Source organism: Hipposideros armiger, unplaced genomic scaffold (genome assembly GCF_001890085.2).
Source record: "Hipposideros armiger isolate ML-2016 unplaced genomic scaffold, ASM189008v1 scaffold_117, whole genome shotgun sequence".
Taxonomy (NCBI): Eukaryota; Metazoa; Chordata; class Mammalia; order Chiroptera; family Hipposideridae; genus Hipposideros; species Hipposideros armiger.
The window spans coordinates 2846064-2868333 of NW_017731467.1; the positions used below are offsets into that span (position 1 = coordinate 2846064).

Below are 22270 nucleotides of genomic sequence, written 5' to 3' on the forward strand. Positions count from 1 at the left end.
CACCTGCTGGCTTCATGCTCCAGGAACGAGGGGCCTCAGCCAGCAGTTGACATGCAGCCTTTAGTTGGAAGGACTGACTCTACAGAGAACCAGCTTGTGGAAAGATACACGTCAACAAAATTTGGACTTTATTTCTTTCATCTGCCCTTTGCCTAGAACAATAGTACGGTTAATCTATCATTGGTTTGGAGTATGTTTGTCTTTATTGTCTTATTAAGAGACATTATGCTGTATGCTACTGGCTTGTGAAATATTGTTATAAATTATAATTTTCTCAGTGAACCTGTGTTAAACAAATTATTGGTAAAGACAGTCTTAATCTCAGCATAATTTGTCCTGGATAAAACATGAGGCCTAGCTAAGATTAATAGAATAAAAATAGGAGTAAGCGCGACAACTTCATCAACGGAGAAATTAAACCAAACTGACAACTTAGCTTAAACATTAAGTCTGCCCAAGGGGGTTGATTTTTCAGTGACACCAAATGACCAGCCAAACAGAAAAACCAAACTGTCAACCAATTATTTTATCTTTTTTTAATGGAAAAATTACCTGTGGCCAATTAGTTAGGCAGTGAACATGTTTGTGGCAAAGACGTCTACAGCAAAGAAGCTACGGAGAAAGTACCTAGAATCTAAAGGGTATCTATCGCCTTAAACAGGGAACGCTAAAAAGGGAGCGAGTGGTGGTGTCGTGGAGGGGAAGCTCATGAATTCATTTTAGGACACGCTATGTTGCATTTGCAGAGTCTCTGCTGAGTGGGGAGAAAAGTGAAGACAGGAATGTGCTTCTACAGATTAGAAAACGTGGGGTGTGCGGATGGGATGACATGGTGAGGTCAAGATTTTGGGGGGCCTTGAGCAAGGCCATGATGGCATTTGGTTGAACAGTGGGGTGTTGAATTGATCATCCTGGAGGTGGAGCAGCTTTAGGGAGTGACAGGGTCCTGGGGAGTGGCCATGGCAGCGGGTTGGGTGGCTGAGGCAGGGGAAGAGGTGTCTCCTGGCCATGAGGAACGGCAGATATTACAGAGAACTCAGTATGAGGCGGGTGGAATATTCCAGTGGCCTGAGGGGGTCTGTCGTTGCTCTTGAAGGTATTTAGGCATTTGTGACACCCTGTTTACATAGTGAGTTTTTCTTTTCTCTTTTTCTTTTCTCCAACAAAGTCATAGAATGTCGTTCCACCCGGGGCGAGGGTGTCCCCGAGGGCGAGGAGGACATGGAGCCAGACCCTCAGCGCCAGCCTTCAGGCCCCAAAACCTGAGGCTGCTTCACCCTCAGCAGCCTCCCGTGCAATATCAATATGAACCTCCAAGTGCTCCTTCCACCACATTCTCGAACTCTCCAGCTCCCAATTTTCTGCCTCCACGACCAGACTTTGTACCGTTCCCTCCCCCCATGCCTCCGTCAGCACAAGGCCCTCTTCCGCCCTGCCCAATCCGGCCCCCCTTCCCCAACCACCAGATGAGGCCCCCTTTCCCAGTACCTCCCTGTTTTCCTCCCATGCCACCTCCGATGCCCTGTCCGAATAACCCCCCAGTCCCTGGAGCACCTCCCGGACAAGGCACTTTCCCCTTCATGATGCCCCCCCCTCCCCCTCCGGTCATGCCACAGCAGGTCAATTACCAGTACCCTCCGGGATACTCACACCACAATTTCCCGCCTCCCAATTTTAATAGCTTCCAGAACAACCCCAGCTCTTTCCCACCCAGTGCTAACAACAGCAGTAGTCCTCATTTTAGGCATCTCCCTCCATACCCACTCCCCAAGGCTCCCAGTGAGAGAAGGTCCCCCGAAAGGCTCAAGCACTATGACGACCACAGGCACCGGGATCACAGTCACGGGCGAGGGGAGAGGCATCGGTCCCTGGAGAGGCGGGAGCGTGGCCGCAGCCCTGACAGGAGAAGACAGGACAACCGCTACAGATCCGATTACGACCGAGGGAGAACGCCGTCTCGCCACCGGAGCTATGAGCGCAGCAGGTAAAACGCATGTGGTTTTTAGTGACCTGCACAGGCCCACACACAGGCCATTTCTGTGTATCAGCAAACCAAACCCAAGAGTTCCAGCAGTCTATTTCAGTGTATAAAAGGAAAGAAAGCATGTTTTGGGCCCTTGTAAAGAGGAACAGACAACAGACAAGAAATTGATGTCAGAAAAAGCATTCCAAAATTGTCACTGTGCATTCATTTCAATGTAAGCTGAGTACCCTGCATAATACAGTTGACATTTTAATGATGATCGAGTACACGATCTTACATATTTTTTTGCATTATGTTTAATTAGGTTCAGTATGATCATCATTTCAGGTTATAGCACTTGAGTTCTTTTGGTATTGATGATCTGTCTGCATATATTACCAGTTAAGAACCAAACTAGTTAACAAGCAGAACTTGGTTTCTGATTTTTTTCGGATCGGTGGAAGTTTGTTGTACATTGTTTCCTTGTAAAATGAAATAATATTAGTTATACATTATCAAAGTTATAGTGTTCAAAATTGCTCTTACTCTGCCTTTACTGCACTGAAACAAATTCATACTGAAGAAAATTGTGTTTAAAAAATGCTGCCCCATTCCACATTACATTTTTTTCCCCAAAGGCCAAGCATGTATATATATAAGAGAATAAGGTTTTCAGCATGTGTTCTTAAACTCTGGGATTCATAGATGGGTTTCTAGAAATGCTCCTAAGTTAACATGCAAAATTTTATGTGTATGTATTTTTTTTATAGGTAAATCTTATAAATTTTTTTATAAGCAAATTCTCAAGAGGTAGTGTGAGTATATACCCAAAAGTTTTAAGACCCATTGGGTTAGATGGAAAAATAAAAATACACGGGTGACGATTACACTAATATTTGTTTGTACCTTCAGTGAACTCTTTATATTGATGAAGACTTGAGGTTTCCCACTTGTCAGGCTAGTAACAGAGCTTTTCTTTTCTTTCTGTCTCCTGTGGTGTGTTTACCTTCATTGTCTTGTGGAACTTCTGTGATGGAAATGTTTGAGCTCCCCAAACCAGGTCATTAGGTGGGTTTGTAGAGAGCTGGTCTTGGCTCCTGTGCGATAGTGCACTGCTCAGTTTCCATGTTTTTCTCATGGCTGTCGGTTTGATTCTGACTGAACATTTTGCCAGTGAAATGATGGTGGTCATTCTCAGCCCTGAAGAGAATGACAAGTGCTGGAAAGGCATTGTTGTCTGCCTCTTCCTACGCCAATGGAAGGTAGAAGGGAGTGTGTTTCTTGCAGAGACGACTGATTTCTGGTGAGCCAAAGCTGACCCAGAGTCGGTAGTCTTTTTAAATCTTTGCAGCATGAAGTACTGTTTCAGGTCAGTTTTGTTCATTATTCCGTGATGGACTGGTTGGCAGAGGCCTATGATAGTTTTACAATTTAATGATGAAAATCTAAGCTGGAAAGAATTTGTTAGTAGTTGGCCTCCGACTTGAAAGTGATTGTTGATAATCCTATCTGGGGGGACATCTTGCTGCAAACTTCAGGATTTTGGATAGCATTTGTTTTTCTGTTTTGTGGTATTCAAGTTAGAGCTGAGGTTTTAGGGTTCGCCTGTAAAATCCTAAATTTTTCCATCCAGGCTTAAACTTGAAGTTACATGTTTGTATGAAGAAATTCAGATGTCTTATAAACGGAGGATGTCTATCAGTAAGTGGAATCAAGTGCCAAAAGAATTACTGTTAATCTCCATTATCCTAAACCACAACACCTTTACTGTGAGGGACCTACATAGGCAGTTTGCTCATCTTTTTAAATGGCCTCTATTTATATTGGAGTTGTTTTATGATGTTGTACTTGGGGTGTTTGCCCCGGAGCTGCCCTAGTGTCACAGCCGCTTTATAATCGGCTCCCTTTGGGGTCTTAGGTAGGGTGTCAGTCATCTGTCTTATATGGAATGCTTCTGTGAAATAAACACGGGGCATGTGAAGTCCTGGTAGAACTTCTAGAAGTATAGAGGAGAAAACCAAAACGTCACAGATTTATGGATTAGATTGTGATAAGTTTATGCAAATTCTGTAGTGTCCTTAAGCTACCTTGCCCCTTGCTTCTTAGGGTAAGTGAACCTATCCTTTTTTCAAATTCCATTTTTCTTCTTTTTCTCCTCCTTAGAAATGTGGTTCAGTAATAATTACAGGATTGTTTTAGGGCAAACATTTTCTACAGAAACTTTGTGAAGAAGTGAATATATATGTTTCTTATCATGAAAGATGAAGGTTACTGTGGGGATTGGGAAAAGAATCAGCCACAGATGCAGTACACCGAGCATGCTGTTGGCGGCGTGGTAAGGCAGAGGGCTCCCAGCACTGAGTGGTGCTATAGCACAATAACTGCTATAGCTGTCCTGTTGAGGACAATGTGTAGACATCGGAGAGCTAGTATTCTGTACCTGAGGAATATCGTAGTGCTTACAAACAAGGACGAGTCTTTGGAAAAGTAACCCAAACATTGTTTTTCTTGCTTTAAATGGGTTCATCATTTAGTGTTACCAATGCGATTTATATCCAAATTGGTCTTTTCAGTTCATACCCACTTAGAGGTAGCAGTCATCATCAGCAGTACTATTCTTGAGTGCAAAATTCTATTGCCTAGATCTTTAAAACCGAACAAAAGTTAGGCATACCCTCCTAAGTAGAGTTTTTATTTGACAATACAGGTGATAATTTTTTTCAGCAGCCATGATATAATACAGGTTACGTTATATCTTTGTCGTGTGGACTGCTCACTGGTTGGGATTTACTGCCTAAAAGTAAACTGCAATTTTAGAAGTGTATCAGATAAAGGATGTAGAATCCCATACTCTGGCTACTTTATTTTGGGCAGCTGGTGTATGCCTGAGGCTGACATATGTGTCAGAAATATATTATTCAGAGGAGTCATCCTTGAGGAAGGGTTGATCTTTAATTGAAAAAAAACAAACAATTCTTGTTTTGACATCTCAGCAGTCACGGATCTCTATCAGTTCTTTAAGTTTTGATTTCAGTGTATTTACATTTATTTGGCTACGGATTGTGGGATATTTTTGAGTTCATACATTTTTGTAGTCTTCTTGCTGGACTCAGGCTAATACAGCATTTTTTTTTTTTATTCTAAGATTGGGTGGTTATTTCCCTTAGATTTAGTTGTGATTCAAACACACTGGAGTTCAGATTTTTGTTCCAGATCGTCATTGTACTCATTAAATTATTATTATTACTAAGTATTCCTGGTTTTACATTGGGAGGTTTTAAAATCCTTCATTCTATTTTTATATTGAGTAAACTCAGAGTCTCCATTTAGAGTTTTTTGCAGATAAAAATAACATTTAAAGGTAAAGTGACTTACAGTCTCATGGCAGTCAGTGATAGCTCGAACTATAACTCAGACCTACAGCCTGTGTAAGTTTACAACGCTTTCATTATAGAACCTTGTGCTAATTGTGACTATAAAAGCTTTAATTTGCGTTAACTTGATGGATGAATTTGGGAGATTCTAGAAATCAGTAGGCACTAGAACCGTTTAAATTTTTCCGTGTAAATTAACTAACCAAGGATTGGCTGATTGGAAGGTCTCTTGAGAAGATTATGATAAAATTCCCTTTGTTGCTTAGGTGAGGTCCATTTATTTAGAAGATGAATTCCGGGAAAAGAGATGGTGTTTTTGAATCTGTCTGTTGAAAACAGCTGTGTGTGTTAATTCCTTTAAGAGAGCGGGAACGGGAGAGACACAGGCACCGGGAGAGCCGACGATCACCATCTCTGGAAAGGCCCTACAAAAAAGAGTATAAGAGATCTGGAAGGTAAGCAAGGAGTTCACATTGAAAAAAGCCATGATTGTCTCCTCGAATTCAGATTTTGTGCTTCTGCAAACAAAGCATCAGCCAAGTCTTCAAAACAGCCTAAAAGTCTTCCGAAATGCCCTGTGAAAAGCTAAGGCAGCCAGTAACTTAATCTTTACTTTCAAGATGTATTGATTGGGCACAAGGAAAATCATGATAAATTTCCAAAAATTAGAAATTATATAGGCCACTTTTTCTGACCTCAATTGCTATAAAAGTATACATTAATAATTCAAGGTTTTAAACAAAATCTTGCAGATTCATAATTATGTTCTTAAATGTATTTGTTTTAGAAAAAAAGCAAAATTATAGTTATACTTCATTTGGAAAAATGACATTGAGATTGCTGTAAACCAGAATTACAGGATGTAACCAGTTATATATCAAGAAGTAAAATTCATGGTCTTATATAATGGTAATTAAGATTAGCACTCTGGAGTCTGACAGATTTGGGGTCAATTATCACTTCTCCCAACTTTGTTTTTGGGCAGTTATCTAAGCCTTTTAAGCTTTAATGTCTTTGTCTAAAATAAGGACAGCTATACTTGCCATGTGTGGTGAGGGTTTATTGAGATAATACATGTAAAATACTTAGAACTGGGTCCAAAGTTAGTGGCAAATAAATGGTAACTATATGTATATAATTATTATCTGATTATTTGGTTCTAGAAATTGGTAGACTATAATAAAAGCAGGAAAAGGGATTCAAAGATAAAAGAAGTTAATGAAATAGAAAACACGATAGCATTATAACAATACTATTTGTAAATGTAAGATTTCTTTGAAAGGTCATACAATTTAAAAAGTGACGAATCGAGAGAAAAACATACATTCCATTAGGTATGAGAAAGAATGTGTCATTATAGGAATGAAGGATATTTAAAACTTACAATACATTGGTATTAAGTACAGATATTTTATTTAAAAAATTTTAGTACTTGGATGTGATGGGTTGGTTTTGATGAAACCAAAAATTCAAAACTTCACACAAGATGCAGAAAATTTGAATAGGCCAATAACTGTGGGGGAAAAATGGAAAAAGTTGAATTTGTACCACCTCTAAAAAAGTTTTAAACTGTTGTAGAACCCGGAAGAAGATGAAAGGGAAGTTCAGCCCATGCTGTGTTATCAGGAAAACCCAGATGGCAAAACCTAACCAGTGAAAAGAAAACTAAGAAACAGCCTCTCTTATGAATACGGATATGAAAATACTGATTAGTATACTAACAAGTTGTTTTTGGTAGTGTGTTAAAAAAAGCGAGAGTTTATTCTGGGATTGCATGGGTAGATAGGTTAGTTAGTATTAGGAAATATGCAACTAATCATTTGTGTCAAAATCGGTAGGGTTTTCTGAGTACCTGCCTAGTAGATATTTCAAATAAAACCAGAATTCATTTCTGAGTAGAAACTTTGGTAAACTGGGAATGTAAGCACACTTCTTTATCATGATGGAGGACGTTATCTCATCATGAACATGATTGACACCATCTCAAATGAACCAGATTTACTGTTGAAACTTCACAGGCCTTCCCATACAAGTTAGAAAAAAGACAAGAAGGCCCCATTGCCTATCACTCACCCTAACATTGTATAACTGAATCAACAAACCAACGAAAACATTGCATTACTGTGTGTCCTAAGTATTGTACTGGTGCAAGTGATACAGCCATTAACAGCAGCCCCTACTTTACAGGAATATGAAAGCTAAGTGCTATGAGAAATGTTTTTGGTAGAGCAGTTACATGTTGCTCTGGGAACAAAGCTAATGATGTACGCTGTAATTTTTAGAAGTTGTTTCAATAAGTAATATATATATATAATGTTTCTAGTCACCCACCCTTTCCCCTGATGTATACACACCCACACACTCACACTTTTCCTGTCATAAATTTAGAAGTTAGTGATAGAATTGATGGGAAGACGTGGATCCAGCTGTAAATTTCTTGGGTAATAGTAACTGTTAGCGGAGCCCCAGAGGCTGCCAGCATAACTAATAAAGCAGTTACTCTCCTTGACTGGATTCTCAAGGTCTGTATGGTTTTGCCTAAATTTCTTGGCCTTAAATGAAAATCTGTCCAATGGGTTTTTCCCTACATGCACATCCACAGGATGGGCCTTTGCAAATTTCAAACCCCAGAAATTCAAAGAGATAGAGTTGTTTTTATCCTCTTTTAATGAAGTTAATATTGTTAGTATTTGTGCGGATCAGAATTAGGCCAAGTCTTGGTTCATGAAGCAGTAATACCCGGCTGAGCTTCCAGAGCTATGCGGAGGGATGACATGACAGTTCAGTCTTGGATCATGGTCCTCAGGCTAAATTTATGGCCAAGTTGAGACCATGTTTATGAAGCCTTTTTTTTTTTTTTTAAATTTTTTTTCTTGGCAAAGTAGGATATGGAAGACTCAAAGCTAGTATTCTCTTTGCTGAAGTTGTCTGCACATGGAGATTTCCAAGTATTTCCCAAGTATCTTTCTCTTCTAGGAGTTATGGTTTACCAGTTGCTCCCGAACCTGCTGGATGCACACCAGAATTACCTGGGGAGATTATTAAAAATACAGATTCTTGGGCCCCACCCCCGGAGACTGTGGATCAGTAAGTAGATCTGGGGCAGAGCCTGGGAATTTGTATTTTTAAACAAGTAACTTCAGGTGATTCTGATGCCACCAGACTGGTGCCTGGGATTCACTGGTTTAACAAGAGTCAATGTGGTGGTTTGGCATCGCACTTTTATTTTAGGTGAACAGGTGAAGCGGTAGAGTTTTACCACAGAAAGGCATTTTTAATAATTAGCCTCCTTCGCCTCCTTTTGAAGTCGTTCCCCAAGTAGGGAGAAGAAGAGAGCTCGTTGGGAGGAAGAAAAAGACAGATGGAGTGACAACCAGAGCTCTGGCAAAGAGAAGAATTATACCTCAATCAAGGAAAAAGAGCTAGAGGAGACGCTCCCGGACAAAAATGAGGAGGAGGAGGAAGAACTTCTGAAGCCCGTGTGGATTCGCTGCACCCACTCAGAAAACTACTACTCCAGTGACCCCATGGATCAGGTGGTACGTCTGAAGTGGGGGAGAAGCCGTAGACCAGGGTTCGCCACTAGTGGCATTTGGGGCTGGAGAGTTCTTTGTGGTGGGACCTGCCCTATGCCTTGTTGTAGTCCATTGAACAGCATCTCTGGGCTCTGTAGTAGATGCCAGTAAAATGCTCCCCAGTTTTTTTGTTTGTTTTTTTTGTTTTTAATTTTTTTTATTGTGTCACTGGCCCTCATATGTGGGATCCGAACCGGGGCCCTCTGGCGTCCCAGGCCAGCTCCCAACCAGTGCGCCACTCGGCCGGCCCCAAAGTGCCCCCTAGTTTTGATAAGCAAAGCTGTCTGTGGACATTGCCCAATGTCCCCTGGGTGGACTCTCCCTCACCCCCATTTGAGAACCACTACTATAGACAAAAGCTGTGCTACGTAGGCAAGAGCGCAGTAGATTAATTAAAGTGTCTCTTCGTTCTGCATTTTTTATGACACTGCTGGTTTCGATACTGGTGGTTTTGTAAGCTCTCACTTATAACTACCGTATTTCCCCATGTTATAAGACGCACCCTTTCCCGAAAAATTTGGGGTCTAAAAACTGGGTGCGTCTTATACAGTGGTTGTAGATTTTTTTACTTGCATTTCCTGCTTTTTTCGCACTTGTTTTTGCGCTCATACAACCATTGTATAAGACGCACCGTTTTTAGGCCCCAGATTTTTCGAAAATGGGTGCATCTTATACATGGGGAAATATGGTACTTTATGCAGTTGGTGGTGTGTGTGTGTGTGTGTGTGTGTGTGTGTGTGTGTGTGTGTGTCTGTCTGTCTGTCTGTCTGTCTGTCCGTGTCCCAAAATGGGAAACAAGCAAGAATTTGAGTTTGTCTCCTGCAGGATAACTGTAGGAAGTTTTTTGTGCATATGGCTGGTTTGTGGAGTGGCAGGTGTGGTCACCCTAGTGGGGCTTTGAGAGACCCGGTACCCGTGCTGCTTGAGACAGGGCTCCTGGGGCTCGGTACGCTGTATTCTCATTGCTGTGATGGACTCCACGACCTCCATGGTCTCGTTTCTAAACTTCTTTTTCTTTCTTCCATCTCCATTTTACTTTCTGTCACTCACTTGTTTTTCTGTCTTTTTCTCCCAACAGTCGCTGTGCCTCCATCCCATTAATTTAGGCATATTTGCCACAGGATAGACACACAGTAATGTTCATTGATTAAATGAAAGAAAAAAGGAACAAATAGCTACAGATATAGGACACACGAGATTGGAGATGTTAGGTTTAGTGCATGGGGTCAGATAAGAGCATACTGTTTGGAATTTTGTGAAAATAGCTTTTACTTGGACTGGACCCTTATTTATGGGGATTCACCTGTCTTTGGAAGAAATCTCACATAGGGACGTGATATTTTACTTGAAAAAAGAGGGCAGGGTTTTACGTCATAGTTCATGTGACACAGGGAAGGGAAGGCTCGCATACCGAGCACTCTGATGGCAACAGAACTTCACTCCATGCTTCTTTTTTTTTTTTTCCCCCATGCTTCTCATGTTACGTGTTTAATCCTCAAACCATCCCTTGACTCTCTTTTTTTTTTTTAAGATTTTTATTGGGGGAATTGGGGGAATGGGAACAGTGTTGGGGAATTGGGGGAGGGGAACAGACAAGTCGCTGTCGTTTTGTTCTTCAGTCTAGCTGTGGAGGACGTTGCTTCACTGGCCCAAGTTGGCACCATCATTGCTTTCTTCCCGGGCGAGGCACATCAGTCGCCGGCTTCTGGACAGCCGCTCAAGGCGGCTGCTGGCTACACACGGTAGCCCATGGCAACCCACTGCCACAGGGGCTGCAGCCTACGCCATCACCAGCAACTCAGGGCAGCCCAGCTCCAGGTTGAGCTGTTGTTCAGCATCTTAGCTGTAGAGGGCAGTGTCACTGGCCCTCATATGTGGGATCCGAACCGGGGCCCTCTGGTGTTCCAAGCCAGCTCTTAACCAACGTGCCACTTGGCCGGCCCTCTTGACACTTTTTACATTGCACCCCTGACTCATTGGGAAAGGTTCTCTGCTTTTAAAGGCTCTGATTATTTTGGGCCCCCTCAGATAATCCAGGATAATCTCCTCATCTCGGGTTCTGTAACCTCAGACACATCTGCAAACTACTTTCTGCCATGTAAGGAAACATTCAATTTCCAGGGATTAAGACGGGGATGTCTTTAGGGGTCAGGGGTAGGGGTGAGGGGTGGGGGAACTGGGGCTCAGCCCGCCTTCTGTGACATCAGAGGTTCTCTGCCCCAAATCTGAAGAGAATCATGGTTCTGTTAGCAAGGCAGAAGGGGAGAATGGCTGCTATAGGTTTTATTACGCTTAAAACAAAGCAGCAGAATTGAAGATACTGAGGTTCAGAGCGTTTAAACAGCAGATCTTTTTTTCCTGACATTTTTATGGGTAGAAGGAGGGCTGAAAAACCAGAAGCCCAACATTTGCCTTTGTGTTTTGTCATCTGGTGCAGGAAGGTGGTAAGAATGTCAGTGCGACCCCAGCATCACCAGTGTCAGTAATGAGGTGGGGCGGAGGGAAAGTAGATGCCCCCCTTTTGGGGTAACTGCAGATTTTATGATTTGCTTTAATTATTTTTTCACATCGGAAAGGTCTGGTCCTTACATTTTAAAAATTACTAAGTTAAAGATTACGGACATTTAAGACGATTTTTAACCTGGGAAGACAGTGGGGAAAAGTGGAGAGCTTCCTCTAGGAATGTATTTCCAAACCCTGTGTTTGTGGGGGGGGGGGAGAGAGAGAGAGAGAGAGAGAGAATCCCTGTGTTTATGGGGTGTATGTGTATGGGGGATGTATAGGATATTTTTTTTGATCACTGGATTAATGTGGAAGATAGACTATCAATGATTTTTTTAGTAGGGGGAGTGTATGCTTTCTAGAAGGGTGTCAGGCACTTTGACTTCTCAGTGGGTCATGATTTTTTTCTCCTATCAAAAGGGCAGAGAGAAACATTTCTATTGTTTTTGAATGTTGGTGAAGTGCCCCTTCCCAAGGACCATGTCAGCCAACGGTGTGTGATTCTGAAAGTCACTGCCAGCACAGGGCATCACCTTACTGTTACAAATCTTTGATTACTTGTGAGGTCTTCTGTCTCTTTGGTATGACTACTTTTAATATAGTTTCTAATTCTGATCCTTTATTTTTCAAAGGGAGATTCTACTGTAGTTGGAACAAGTCGGCTCCGTGACTTATACGACAAATTTGAGGAAGAGTTGGGGAGCCGGCAAGAAAAGGCCAAAGCTGCTAGACCTCCGTGGGAGCCTCCCAAGACAAAGCTGGATGAAGATTTAGGTGAGTCAGAAGTTAACTACATCAAGACCCTGTGTTCTTTTATTATTGCTTAATGCCGGACTTTTGAATGTGTCCTTGAGAGCCCCAAATGGAAATTTCCTCTGTTCCATTTTATTCTCCTTCATTACAGTCAAGAAAAACACATAGCAGTGGAACTTTTTCTTTTTCATCTTAGTTTTCCTCAGTTAACATTCAGCAGAATACATAGGAGATCTCCTTGGCAAGGCGTGCTACCAGTCGTGTCCCTTGTGGAATTGTGTAGCCTCGGAATCAGAAGGGACCCTCGTCCAACCTCCCCCATGAGCAGGAGCCTGATCGCCTTGTGGCCCCTCCACTGCCAGGGGGATCCTGGTTTGATGAGGAAACACCGGCCATAGCCCAGCTCTATTTGAAGCTTTCTCTTTACTCACATAGACAGTTTCCCTAACTTTCTCCCATGGTGGTCTATTTTTTCATGTCTGAGGTTCCAAGTAGCTGCTGAGATCTTTGAGGATAGAAACTGCTTTTTTGCTACTTTGTGTCCTTAGCCCCTAAGAGGATGCTGTACATGGATGAGACATGCTGTATGCCTTTTCCCGCATGTTTTCTGGCTTGCCTCTGCCCACCCTTGTTGTGTCTCCATGCTGAGAGGCAGTATCCTTGGTGGGTAACAGTACTGACTGACCAGCTGGGCTGAGTTCCAGTCCCTGCTCCACTGCTTGACATGTGACCTTGGGCAAGGGTTTTACCCTCCCTGTGCCTCACTTTTCTCATCTGTAAAAGAGAGATGACCATAGCATCTTTCTCCTGCAGTACATTCAAAAGCACAGCTGTGTAAAGGTTGGATTTTAGCACTGTGTTGTACTATGTTAACTTCTTGTAGGGTTAATGTAAATTCTAGGCGTTCTGTTTTTTTTTTTTCAATTGTGGTAATTACATATAACACAAAATGTATCTTTTAACCATTTTTAAGTGTGCAGTTCAGCAGTGTTGAGTACATTCACATTGTTTGTATAATCTCCAGAACTCTTTCTCCTGCTAATCTGAAACTATACCTATCAAACAACAACCCCCCCATCCCTGCCCTCCACCAGTCTACTTCCTATCTCTATGAACCTGACTACTCGAGGTACGTCATGTAAATAGAATCACACAGTATTTGTCTTTTTGTGACTGGCTCATGTCACTTAGCATAATCCTTAGTCTCTTTTTATCCAGTCACTTCCAAGGACTAAAATCCTTTATTGCTACTATTGAGAGAAAAAAATTAAACTCTTCAGTGTGGCATTCAGAGCCGTCAGCCTGGCAGTCACGACACTTGCACCCCTCGTCTCCCAGTATTTTTATGTGGGGCCTTTGCCCCAGCCGGAGTCCACCCCTGCCCTTGCCTGCATGCTTTGGCCTGCAGTGCTGTCTGTGTTGCTTTCCGCTCACCTCCTCCTCAGCCCAACTCCACCCCATCCCTCCTGCCTGGGTCCTGTGCATCCCTGCCAGGAAACCGTCAGTGACCTTTCCAGATCAGGGGGACACGCTCTTTTCTGAATTGCTGCACCTTTTAAAATGGAAAACCCCATATTGCCACAGTGGTTTGTACTTTCTCTGGCGTTGTTCATTTAAGTCTTTCTCTGTAAGAATCTTTGTTTGCTTCCCCAGCTAGATCGTGACTTAGCATTATGGGCTGTATTGTTTTGCATGGTATTGCTTGGCGGAGTGCTTGGTGCAGAGTAGGCACTGAAATATCTGCTGAAAGAATACATAGCTGTCCTTATATTTAGAGGTTTGGGTCATTTGCACGTCTCCACGTATAACCACCTCGTGAACTTCTTCAACTCCTCTCTCTATTTTTTCTCTCTGCTCTATTAGAAAGTTCCAGCGAATCTGAATGTGAGTCCGATGAGGACAGCACCTGTTCTAGCAGCTCAGACTCGGAAGTTTTTGACGTCATTGCAGAAATCAAACGCAAAAAGGCCCATCCTGACCGACTCCATGACGAACTTTGGTACAACGACCCAGGCCAGGTATGCATGTTTTGATGCTCTTGCTGTGCAGGCTGCAAACCCACATGTCGCATTTATGACTCCAGGCTCAGAGGATGCATGTTGGCTGGTACTGAGACTGAATTTTCTTCTCAGGGCTGGGCGTCGTTCTTCAGAGTTCATTTCCTTTCCGCCTCAGAGTTTAGCTCTGAGCACCAGAGCAACTGTTCCCTAAATCGTATTGGACGATGTTGGTAAATCCTGTGTTAGGGAGCAGGATAATGGCGCTGGCTCATTAAACTTGCAGTGAACAGAAGGAGACAAATGGTCGCACGAGGGAGAGAGGACTTGTAGGTCGTTTTAAAAGCAGTTCATCTGGAAGGTATCTTGCAGCAATACAGTAAACAATGTCTTCAGTCCTATAAGACTTCATATTTCTTAGTTGGTAACAGGCACAATTCCTTGTAAGTTCTCTTCCTTGTTAAGCGTGTTTGAGCTAATGATGGCATAGCTGGACATATTTTTATTTCTACTTAGTGTTTTATTATGAAGTAATACATAATACAAAATAATATCTTTATAAGAGATTTGTATTTTACAAATATACATACAAAAATAGCATCTAATGCATATGAAATTATTAATTGCAATAAAATATATACCTATAAAATAATTTAAATTTTATATTTTGCGAATAAATTCATACCATTCTATATTAATTTGAATGCTCTTCTGGCTCTTGTTAGATGACAGCTATCTAAATTATATTTTCTTCATAGAATTAGTATAGTTAGAATGCCTGACAGATGTACTTTCTAGTCCCTTTTGCTCTCTTGGGATTGAGCAGAAATGTTTACAATTGTCAATGAAGTTTTAAACTTACTTTGCTATATTAATCATGTATATGATCTCTTTCAATAGCTTTAGCGAGCTATAATTCATATACCATACAGTTTGCACATGTAAAGTTTGTAATTCAGTGTTTTTTAGGATATTCACAGCATTGTACAACCACGATCACAATCTGATTTTAGAGCATTTTTGTCTTCCCTATTAGAAATCCTGTGTCCATCAGTAGTCACTTCCCTCTATGCGGTCTTTTTTTTTTAAGATTTTACTGGGGAATTGGGGGAGGGGAACAGTGTTGAGGAATTGGGGAAGGGGACCACCCAAATTATTGTTCTTCAGTCTTTGTTGTGGAGGGCACCAGTCGCCATCTGGCTGCCCGTCGGCAGCTCGTGGCCTCTAAGCTCAAGGTGTAGTGTTATAATCTTAGCTGCGGGTGGGCATAGCCACCATCCCATGTGGGAGTCAAACCCGGCAGCCTTGTTGTTAAGAATGCACGCTCCATCCACTGAGCCATCCTGGTGGCAGCTCAGCTCAAGGTGCCAAGTTCAGTCTTAGTTGTGGGTGGGCGTAGCCCAACACTGAGCAGGCAATCTTGTTGTTACACCAGCTGAGCCATCCTGTCACCTGTTGGCAGCTCAGCGACAGCTCATCTTGGGTGCAGCGTCACTGGCCCATGTGGGAATCGAACCGGCGGCCCTGTTGCTCAGAGCCCGTGCTCTTAAGCCTGCTCTTAACCAACTGAGGCACTTGGCTGGCCCTGCAGTCTTTTTAATGGACTGTTCACTTATCAAGAAGCCTACCCCTTGGTTTCTGTGGGTTATTACTCCTATCAGGGATTGACCAGGGCTTTCTTTCTATACAGCCTCACTGTTCTGTTTACTAGATTTGGTTTTATGTCCTCTATACAGCTCAGCCTTATAAGGGCTGATCTTCACTGGGGCCCAGACCCTAGGAAAAAGCAGGACTGTATGATGTCTGTCTGCTCCCTGGGAAATCAGTGGGCCCTAAGTGATTTTTCCATCACTAGTTGTGACCAGCATTAGAAGTGCGCTGTAACTTTTGAGGGAATCCCATCATACCTCTGTTTGCCAGCTGTTACTTCAGATAATATCTTAACATGATATTTTTTTAGGTAGCAATGTTATTCCTCTGCCTCACCAACCTGGGGCTTTAGATTACCCAAAAGGATAAAGAAAGTCACAGTTTTTCACTTCACTATTTCTTTTCAAAGTTTTATTGAGATAACTTTCATTGGACAAAATGACTTAAAAATCACTAGAACTTCAAAGAGTGTGTGTGTGCATGTATGTATGTATGTAAATGTATACATGTGTTATAGTATTTTTTATATATACATATATATATGTATATGTATATATTTTTTTATAAAACTAAGAAAGCAAGAAAGGGAACTCGAGTCCTTCAGTCTCCAGCCTGATGCTCTGGTCTCCATTTTGATTTATTGTTACTGCTTATATGGAAATAAACTCATTGAAACTGGCTTTTAAGGCCCTTTAAGATTTTGCCCTCAGTTCTGCTTCCGTGGTCCTCTCGCTCACATAAATGATCCATTTAGCGGGCCCTCATGTTTGCGGAGCACACCATAGGCTTTTTTTCCTTCTCTTTTTTTTGTCATACTGGTGCCTCATGTAGAGTAGCCATCTTTGTTTTCTGTCCTGTCCAGCCCTTCACATTTTGTCTCTTTGAGGACAGTGGTGGTTCCATCTGGACTGACCTTTCTTCTTTAAAATTACTAAGCATATCATATGTATGTTATTTCTCCTATCTAGAATAAATATTCCTCGAGTACCAGGTCCTCGAATAATGTTTCATTCAGTGTCGTTTTGTTACGATGTTGAGATGTTGTTGGAACCTAACTCTTGTTTATCAGTTACCCTGTGGTACAGCGCATTTTGTTATGTTGTTTTGCTGCAGTTCCAAGAACCTGTTGACAGTGATGTTAAGTGAGGACTCACTGAACCCTGAGCTGCTTATCACCTTTTCTCCCCCACAATGCTTAGCAGTCATGGTTCTGCCTAAGAGGCACTCAGGAATTACTCACAGCATCATGTGGGTGGAGTTCATGGCATTGACACGAATTCAGGTGAAAAATCAGACAGAGACTCACCTGATTAGTGCTGAAAGTTTTTTGGGTTGGTTCTAGTAGGCATTTTTTTCTCTCTGTTTCCTATACCCTTAGGTTTCGCTTTTGAGAACATAACAATCTGCATGTCACCTTCAAAGCATTCTGTGTATTCCTTCAGTATATAAAACATGCATGTGTTTTGCAAAAGAGTCATTTTTCCTGAAATAAGAAATAGGAGACACATACTGAAAAGTGGTAGGAGAAGATGGGGGCCAACAGTGCGCTGACACTGGTATTTTCTGCTTGGTTGCACATGTAACTTGGGAATCCAGCGTTGTCATCCAGCTTCCTTTTATCAAACAATATAGACAAGTTTGCAGCTTTATTGGTTTTGGAACATCCCTTTAATCTCCTAACCGTGACAGCCTCTTCAGAGCTTCAGTACTCATGCCATTAAAACTCACACAGTTCCTGAAGCATCATCGTGTATGGCGTGGATTTCCCCCCAGTGAAAACGAATCCCCTTTTGTTTCTGACAGATGAATGACGGACCACTCTGCAAATGTAGCGCGAAAGCAAGACGCACAGGAATTAGACACAGCATTTATCCTGGAGAAGAGGTAACTGGATTGGTTGGGTTGCCACATTTGCAGCACTGAGAAGCTGGACGTGCACAGATGTGCTGCTGTTCTTTTTCCCATAAATGAAATCAGATCACTGAAAAAGTCCTTTTATATTCCCTAATATTCTCTGTTACTGTTAACTGGAGAAGAAAAGTACCTTAATTTGGAGTTGGAGTAGGGAATGTTACTAGGGAAACTAAAAAGTTTTGGAAGGTTCATTAGTTAAAATAGGCGAGGTATTTGAATTTTTTTTTTTTTTTTTTAAGATTGGGGAATTGAGGAAGGCGAACAGTGTTGGGGAATTGGGGAAGGGGAACAGCCAAGTTGTTGTCCTTCAATCTTAGTTGTGGAGGGCAGAGCTAGCTCAGCTCCAAGTCTAGTCGCCATCTGGCCGCCCATCAGCAACTCGTGGCCACTCAGCTCAAGGTGCCCTGTTGAGTCTTAGTTGCGAGTGAGTGTAGCCCACCATCGCATGCGGGAGTCGAACCGGAAACCTTGTTGCTAAGAGTGCACGCTCTAACCACTGAGCTATCTGGCCGCCCTTTGGCAGCTCGTGGCCGCTCAGCTCAAGGTGCTGTGTTCAATCTTAGTTGCGGGTGGGCGTAACCCACCATCCCATGTGGGAGTCGAACTGGCAGCCTGGTTGTTAGAAGCACGTGCTCTCACCACCTGAGCCATCCTGCCACCTGTTGGCAGCTCAGCTGCAGCTTAGCTCGAGCGCAGCTCACTGGCCCATGTGGGAATCGAACTGGTGACCCTGTGGCTCAGAGCTTACACTCTTAACCAACTGAGCCACTCGACCGGCCCTATTTGAGTTTTTTAAAAATTATTTTAGGTATCTTAAAACTATACATATTGTAGTCTGTTTTTCATGTTTTTATTACAAACAGTTATGAATTACCTTTGAGAAATGATCTCACTAAGGTGCCTAAGTCACATGTCCTCTTTCCTTTGGGGCACATAGGGTATATACTGTTCTGTCTGTTAGTCTGTTGTCCCCACTAAATTGTGAATAGCACATGGACACTTCTAGCTGTGTGCCCCAGCTCTGGTTTGTTGGGGGCACTCCAAATATGTCTGCCTGATCGAGTTGAATACTTTTACATAATAGGGTTATATACAACTACTTCCTTTCAAGTATTTTCTTTCATTTTTCCCTGTTATCTTTTATTTTTATAACTTACTAATCCCGGGATTGTCTTTTTATGATTCAGCATATTACATTTAAACATAGTATAGATAAAATTTTAATTTCTATTTAAAACTTGTTTGCAGTCGTGAAACAATAGGAATAAGTGAGACAGTGATGGGTATTTTGAACTCCTTGCCTCACTTTCACCACTTTTGTCTTTGACAGTTGGTAAGTGTAGGGAGGAACTGCATGTCCTGAGTGTCCACACGTGTGCCTCAGCTTGGGGTCTTGGCAAGCAAATGCTGCAGTGGAGCTTGGAGTGCGAGATGTTTAATGGAATTGGGCAGAGGAGAGCGGAGGCAGGATTGAGCAGAGGGCGAGTCCACCAGTGATGGGCCTGGTGAAGCCTGGCTTTTCGGAATGGTCTTGCATTGGGCTGGAATGTTTTCATGTCCCCCTCAGTCACTGTCCCCAGAGCAGGCTGCCCCAGGAAGGGCACGACTTTGGGGCAGGAGCATCTGCAGCGGAGGCTGACCCTAAAGGAGCCAATGGCTGCAGGCTGTCTGCTGACTGCCGTCCCCACAGGCCCTTTGAAGGGAGACCTGGGTGGACCATGGGGCTGGCGGGGACCCGCGGACAGGCACACTCATACTCAGAGTCATGTTTATTCCTGTGAGACCAAACTTCTGGCCCTTTGAAGATGCACGGGGCCGATGTAGTCAGCTTCCTACCAAGTGGCAGGTTGGTCTCCTCAGGGAGTGGTGCCGTTTTGGGGGCCCAGCATTGATCATTGTAGGTGGCTGGTTGGATGTTCAGCAGTGGCCGTTGGCTTAGCCGTGGTAAGTGTGTCCATGCTGTTGGGCTGACATGAACACTCCATCTGTGCTGCTGTAGCCACTTCATTCATGGGCCCGTCCTGTCAACTCTGGTGGCTGCTGATCGAGCGAGGCTGGCTGACACTCTGGCTGAGTGATTTTGTGGACTCAGTGGTTAGTCCCTCTTCCACGGTGGGTCCTCTCTGATGGACATCCACAGGTGATGGAGCGACCGTCGTGCTCACTCCCACTTGTCCACCCACGAGTCCCTCTCCCATGGCCTTCTTATCCCTGACCTTCCAATCTTTTTCCTTCTAGGCCTCTGACCAGCTGGCATGGCCACATGCTTCTGCCATGAGCCCATCTCTATTCTAACCTCAGGCTACTTCTCCTTCCACACAAAGTGGATGACCAGGTACACGGCCTGACACTGCCCATTGGGAAGATGTTCCCTCATCGCTGCCTTTTAAAGCCGTCCCCAAATGAGTCTGCAGCACATTCTGTTTTCAGCTTACTGACTGAGCCATTTGCAAACCAAGCTTGGGCTTTTCCCTCTGCTTTCTTCCTTCCATCCTTAGTCACCAGCTGAGGGCGGGGTGCTGGTACAATAGTGGCGGGCCACCTGCTTATGCAGCTTGATTGTGCCTGCTGCTCCCTCGTGTGCTTAATTCCGGATGCACCACCTCCAGCTTACGATGGGTTGTTTCTGGTCCCACCCAAACTTTTGCCCGCGTGGGACTGTCAGAACCCAGCTTATGATGGGCAGTTCCAGGCATATGTCTATTTGCTGTCCCTTGGCCATGCTTTCCATAGCTCCCAAAGCCCAGCAGCACACCAGAAGTTGTTTTTCAAAGGCATAGAACTCTTTACTCTCGCTGGCATGGCTTTGCCCCGGAGCTCAAGAGCCCAGCATTGTGATTCTCCCAGAATGGCCACCAACTCCTCTCAGCATCTTCCCACCGGCAGTGTAGGATTTCCTGAATCGTATGGCCCCTGCAGCAGGGCTGTTTGCACTGCAGCTTGGAACCTTCTTGCCTTTCTCACCTGAGCCACGTTCGGAGCTGGCGGCCTTTTGCACCGCTCTGTAAATGGGCCGAAGCAGTGTTGCTGGGTGGGGATTACGAGTATGCTGCGTCTTGAACCCGAAGAGACCCACTTGCTGTATTTCCTTCTTCATTGTAGGAGGTGGGAGAGGCAGTAAGAGGTCTTTTACTTTGTTTATTTTTTAATTTTTATTATTTTTTTATTAGTTTCAGGTGTACAGAGCAATGTAATAGACATTTAAACCCCTCATAAAGTGATAACCTGCCCCCCAAGCTACTACCCCTCTGACATCTTATATAGCTGTTACAGTACCATCAACTATCTTCCCTATGTTGTACTCTACATTCCGTGACTATATATAACTATATATTTAGTTACAGTTGACATTCATTATTATTCTTCAGCTCTTCAGGTGTGTAGCGCATGGGTCAGGCATCTACACAGCTCATGACATGGTCTCCCTGATAAGTCCAGTGCCCGTCTGGCACCTTACATGATCTTTACAACATCGTTGATTATAGTCCCCATGAATTTATATTTCTTTTTCTTTTTTTGTTTTTTTTTTTTTAAGCTGAGCCATCCTGCTACCTGGTGGCAGCTCAGCGGCTGCTCAGCTCGGGCTGGACTCGAACCGCTGTTGCTCAGAGCTCAAACTCTTGAGCGAGCTCTTAACCAACTGAGCCACTCGGCCGGCCCGAATTTATATTTCTTAATACCTTCACCTTTTTTACCCTGACCCCACCCCCATTCCCATCTATCACTCTGATAGATCTAATACCTGTCTGGCACCATACATAGTTATTACAATGTTAATGACTATACTCCTTATGCTATAACCTGCATCCCCATGACTACTGTGTAACAGCTAATTTGTTCTTCTTAATCCCTTCCCCTTTCACCCGTCCTTAACCTCCCTCCCATTTTAAAGAAATCCCTCTAAGATTCCTTGTAATACTGGTTTGGTGGTGATGAGCTTCAGCTTTTTCTTGTCTGGGAAGCTCCTTATCTGTCCTTCAATTCTAAATGACAGCCGTGCTGGGTAGAACGGTCTTCATTGTATGTCATTGCTTTGCATCACTTGGAATATTTCCCGCCAGTCCCTTCTGTCCTGCAAAGTTTCTGTTGAGAAATCAGCTGCCAGTCTTATGGGGGCTCCCTTGTAAGTAAGTAACTGCTTTTCTCTCGCTGCTTTTAAGATTCTCTCTTTGGCATTTTGATTATGATGGGTCTTGGTGTGGGCCTCTTCGGGTTCATCTTGTTTGGGGCTCTTTGTGCTTCCTGGGCTTGTATGTTCATTTTCTTCACCAGGTTAGGGACGTTTTCTGTCATTATTTCTTCAAATAGGTTTTCAATCTCTTGCTCTCGCTCTCCTCCTCCTGGTACCCCTATAATGCCAATATTGGTGTGCTTGATATTGTCCCGGAGGCCCCTTAAACTATTCTCAATTTTTTGGATTCTGTATTCTTTTTGCTGTTCTGGTTGGGTGTTTTCTGCTACCGTATCTTCTACATTGCTGGTTGGATCCTCTGCTTCATCTAATCTGTTGATTTCCTGTAAAAAAAAAATATATATATATAT

At 43.1% G+C, this 22270-nt stretch overlaps 1 protein-coding gene across 1 annotated transcript in view; it reads left to right on the top strand.

Moving 5' to 3' along the window:
• DROSHA (drosha ribonuclease III) overlaps positions 1-22270 on the top strand; it is a 126025-nt gene that overhangs the window by 3902 nt on the left and 99853 nt on the right. Inside the window, exons 4-10 of the mRNA XM_019647856.1 lie at positions 1169-1984; positions 5700-5792; positions 8314-8424; positions 8645-8876; positions 12047-12188; positions 14031-14185; positions 17618-17698. Coding sequence (XP_019503401.1) covers positions 1169-1984; positions 5700-5792; positions 8314-8424; positions 8645-8876; positions 12047-12188; positions 14031-14185; positions 17618-17698 — 1630 coding nt within the window. The remainder of the gene's footprint in view (positions 1-1168; positions 1985-5699; positions 5793-8313; positions 8425-8644; positions 8877-12046; positions 12189-14030; positions 14186-17617; positions 17699-22270) is intronic.